At 46.3% G+C, this 3,683-nt stretch overlaps 1 protein-coding gene across 4 annotated transcripts; it reads right to left on the reverse strand.

The window, feature by feature from the left end:
* Positions 1-250: 250 nt before the first annotated feature.
* Positions 251-3,164, reverse strand: LOC105034167 (dof zinc finger protein DOF3.2). Of its 4 annotated transcripts, none has more exons than XM_010909215.4 (2): positions 2,902-3,164; positions 251-1,380 (listed from the first exon to the last, which is right to left on the reverse strand). In XM_010909215.4, the coding sequence occupies exon 2, from the start codon at positions 1,342-1,344 to the stop codon at positions 475-477; it is 870 nt and encodes a 289-aa protein (XP_010907517.2). In that variant the 5' UTR covers positions 1,345-1,380; positions 2,902-3,164; the 3' UTR covers positions 251-474. The 4 variants fall into 4 exon arrangements, with proteins under 4 accessions (XP_010907517.2, XP_010907518.2, XP_010907516.2 ...); XM_010909216.4 differs by having other exon boundaries at positions 251-1,347; positions 2,902-3,163; XM_010909214.4 differs by lacking the exon at positions 2,902-3,164 and adding an exon at positions 2,673-2,853 and having other exon boundaries at positions 251-1,347.
* Positions 3,165-3,683: the final 519 nt, after the last annotated feature.

Here is a 3,683-nt window from a genome sequence, read left to right on the forward strand (position 1 = left end):
ACTTGGAGTCTTTTCTTTCTTTTTGGAGAGACCAAACAAGATCCTCGCTACTGTGGCAATTATGAAGAGAAGGAAATTTGTTGGGAAGACCACCAGTCCACCACCGCTCTCACTCATCATCAAAGTTTACAAAGACTGCGAACATCCAATCCATTCCGGCCAGAACCCTGGAAAGGAAATACCACCTCTCTTCCGTTGCCAAAGAAAGCAATGCAGGGCATGCACCACTCCATTACCTCCTTTCACTGAGTTAGAAAACAAATCTGAATGTTTCATTTAGTATATAATTGTCAAATCACCACTCACAGAAAAGCCCAACATAAGTAACCAACGAAAATAACAAAAAGAAAAACTTAAAACTGAGACAGAAGGATGAAAGTGAAGCTAGAATGTTTCCAAATATGGCTACTAATTAGACATCGCCATTTGAAGGAGAGAATATAACTAACTTTCTATCAGTCTATCTCTCTACCTCTACATCAGGGAGCTGTTGATGAGACCGGGCCAAGAGGAACCAACTCCATTCCAGTACTCTCTTCCAGGGTCCATACCCATGCTGCCATCCCTGCCAACTTGCCATTGCAGACCCATAAACACCCTGCTCTCCCCTCCTTCCACAGCTTTGCAAGATCCTTGGCTAGCTGTCGGAGTGCTTGCAGTTGTACTTGTGGTTGAACCACCTAGACCTCCATCAAAGGGCAGCACCACCTCCTCCGCAGAAACACCACCCTCCACCTCCTCCATCCTGCCATGACCCCCAAACCCATGGTAGAGATTGTGGAAGGCATTGCTGTTGGTGGTGGTGTCAAGGAGCCCACCCCTCAGAATGTCAAGGAAGCTCGGGGTTGCTGTGGGGATTTGGCTAGGGTTAGGGTTAGGGTTTCCTAGAAGGAAGGAATCATGGTCATCCAGCCCTAACTGGCCAGGGGTGGGTGGCGTGTGGAACCTGGGAAAGGTCAAGGACAGGCCACTGGGGTCATAGGAAAGGGGTGGTGGGATGAAGGTTGGGAGTGGTGGGGTGGAATGGGTGGTGAGGGTTTGATCTTGGACCCTCTTTGAAGTAGAGGAGGAGGATCTCTTGTTCTTCCTGCAGCCACCCCCAACTGGGACATTTCTAAGGGAGCCTCCTTTTGTCCAGTACCTCCTGCAGCCCTTGCAGAAGTACCTGGGCTGGGAGAGGCTGTAGTTGTTGTAGTAGCAGAACTTGGTGTTGTTGGAATCACATCTTGGGCACTTGAGGGCTTGCTCTGGTGGAGGCCTCGCCTTCCTCTCCTGCTGCTGCTGCGGCGGCTGCTGTGTCTTGGGGCACCCAGCAAGAACTTCTTCTAAGGGAAGGGTAGCCATGACCTGTGGGAGATCTCACCGTCCATGCATAAAAAGCTAGAGAATGAATTAATTATGAACGCACAAAATAAAATTCATAAACGGGATGCTACTTTTATTCAAAAACATATATCCAAAAGTCTCAGCTGGAATGACTTCTTAGTTTCATGTTTAGTTTGTTTGAAGATACAAACTTTAAAGGGTTTAAGAGTCTTGGGTGAAAGGAAAAAAAAGCTTACAAGAATTGAAAGATAGCAACTAATTATAACGATGATCAAAATTATTTTTTTTTCAGAAAAAGGTAAAATCAATATGGTTTGGTCTAGTGATTTCTCGGAGAGAGAGAGAGAGAGAGAAAGGGGCGGGGTGTGAATATGATCCAGTGTGGCATGGAGGATATTTGGGTGTTTGATTGAGATCTGTAGCCGGCCACCTTACATGGTTGGGTCCTCCAGAAGTTCATATAATCAAGAGTGCAGGTCAAGCCCTGATTCTGTGCCTAGCATCTGATCGATTCTAGGTTTCCTCGTCATTCAAGCCTTGTCCTCATGCCACAAAGGAGATCTATCACCTAGAAGGGTTCCCCCCCTTTTTTTTGCAAAAAAATTATGTAAAATTGCACTCCGAATTATAGAACGGAGAAGAAAAAGAAAATTTGAACTTCTTTCCTGTCTATTGTTTAATTTGAAAGCAGTGGAAAACAAGCAAATTTGACTCAGCTCTCAACTTGGGAGAGGTCCAAGGTTTCAAACCCTGGTGATGGCATGCCCACCATGTTTCTCCAAAAATCTGAAAGCAGTGGAAACTCCATTTCTCTTTAAAATTCAGATCCAACATCGCAGAAAGAGCTTTTAATGAAAGTGATGAATTCTTTTTTCAGTTTAAAAAAATTGATAGGACAAGACAAAAGCATCATATAGAACATCTCCATTTGTGGGCATCTCAGCTAGAAAAAACCTTCAAACTAGAAAAATCAAACAAAGTAGGTGTACAGATTTGAGTGAGATGACACTCTAAAAATCCTTCATCTCTCTTTTTTTTTTTTTTTCAAAAAAGAAGGATTTCCTTTGGACCACTGCTCAACTAGAAAACAGTACTGGCTCAGCTCCAAATTCCACAAACCTGAGATCCCATATCACAAAAGATCTCCAAAAACAAGACACCATGGATCCCTCTATTGAACTTCGTTTCCTCAAAAAGAATTCGAGTTAACGAGAGCAAATAAAACATATGCAAAATCTCTACCTTTGGGCAACTCAACTAGGGAAACCCCTTTAACCAACTTCGAAAATCTAAGAGTAAAGAAAGAGAAAGGAGAAACGAGTATCGGGCTGGTTTGAATTAAGTACCTGCTGATGTGCATTAGAAATCTCCATCCATGCAAACAAACTCTCTTGGAAGACTGGATTGATATATATATATATATAAATATATATATATAAGGCTCAGAAGAGGCTCGTGCAAAGATCGAGAGAAGAACTGAGCTACCCGTATCCAGCCAGCCAAATAAAAAAAGGAACAAGAAGCTAGAGAGAGAGAGTGAAAGAGAGGGGGAGAGAGAGAGAGAGGAATGATTACTTTCTGTACGAGACGATCGATGTGTTTGGCTTGCACGCAGAGAAAGCATGGAAAATTCGGGCGATCTGCAACGGATTCATGAAGAGGGGAGGAGGAGGGCGCGGGCCCCACCCCTTGGCGTGAAGCGCAACAACGCCGCAGGGGGCCCGCGCGGGGCCCCCACGCCGATTAATCGCCGGGACCTCGACTCGGCGGTTTATCTACTCGGGATCATATCGCATGATCTCGCGATGATGGCTGGAAATCGGGTCCTCCTACGTGCTCCCGTCCTCCTAGCCATCTGATCCGTGCTCCCCAGATCAAATTTTATTTTATTCTACAATTGGGAGCATACATGTTGACCGGTCAGAATACGCTCGTGTCGGTCAAAGGAGAGGTCCGCTTGGCGGTTGGTAAAGAACGACAGGAGGGAGCAGAGAGTTCGCTTTCGCTTTCTCTAGCTTCTACGCCCCCGGCTCTTTTCTTCCCTTATGGTGCTCCCCAGCTGATGACGATGGATCACGCCGGATGGATGGTGGTTCCAACCGTCTGATTTAATGGAACCCCCTTGCAGTGGCCCCAGCTTAGACACTAGTGATGTTCGTAGTTGGACTAAATTAAGACGGAGATGGTGGAGTCACCGTGAGTGAGTTCACCTCCACCGTGATCTGATCAGAGGAGCGAGAAGGAGGTGGGTGGTGGCTGGGTGGGGAAGCAGACGGGCATGCCGTGGAGAGGGAAAGAAGGAATTGAGATGGGTGGAGACGGAGGGCGTGGGGGCTCCCGGGAGGGAGGCTGCCTCC

The sequence above is a fragment of the Elaeis guineensis genome, chromosome 14 (genome assembly GCF_000442705.2).
Source record: "Elaeis guineensis isolate ETL-2024a chromosome 14, EG11, whole genome shotgun sequence".
Taxonomy (NCBI): domain Eukaryota; kingdom Viridiplantae; phylum Streptophyta; class Magnoliopsida; order Arecales; family Arecaceae; genus Elaeis; species Elaeis guineensis.

What these genes read in the sequence shown, in the direction of transcription:
- LOC105034167 (XM_010909214.4), bottom strand. Translation starts at nt 2,699, where the DNA reads ATGGAGATTTCTAATGCACATCAGCAG. An exon ending in TTTCTAATGCACATCAGCAG is followed by an intron (nt 1,348 to 2,672) that starts GTACTTAATTCA and finishes GATCTCCCACAG; the next exon opens with GTCATGGCTACCCTTCCCTT.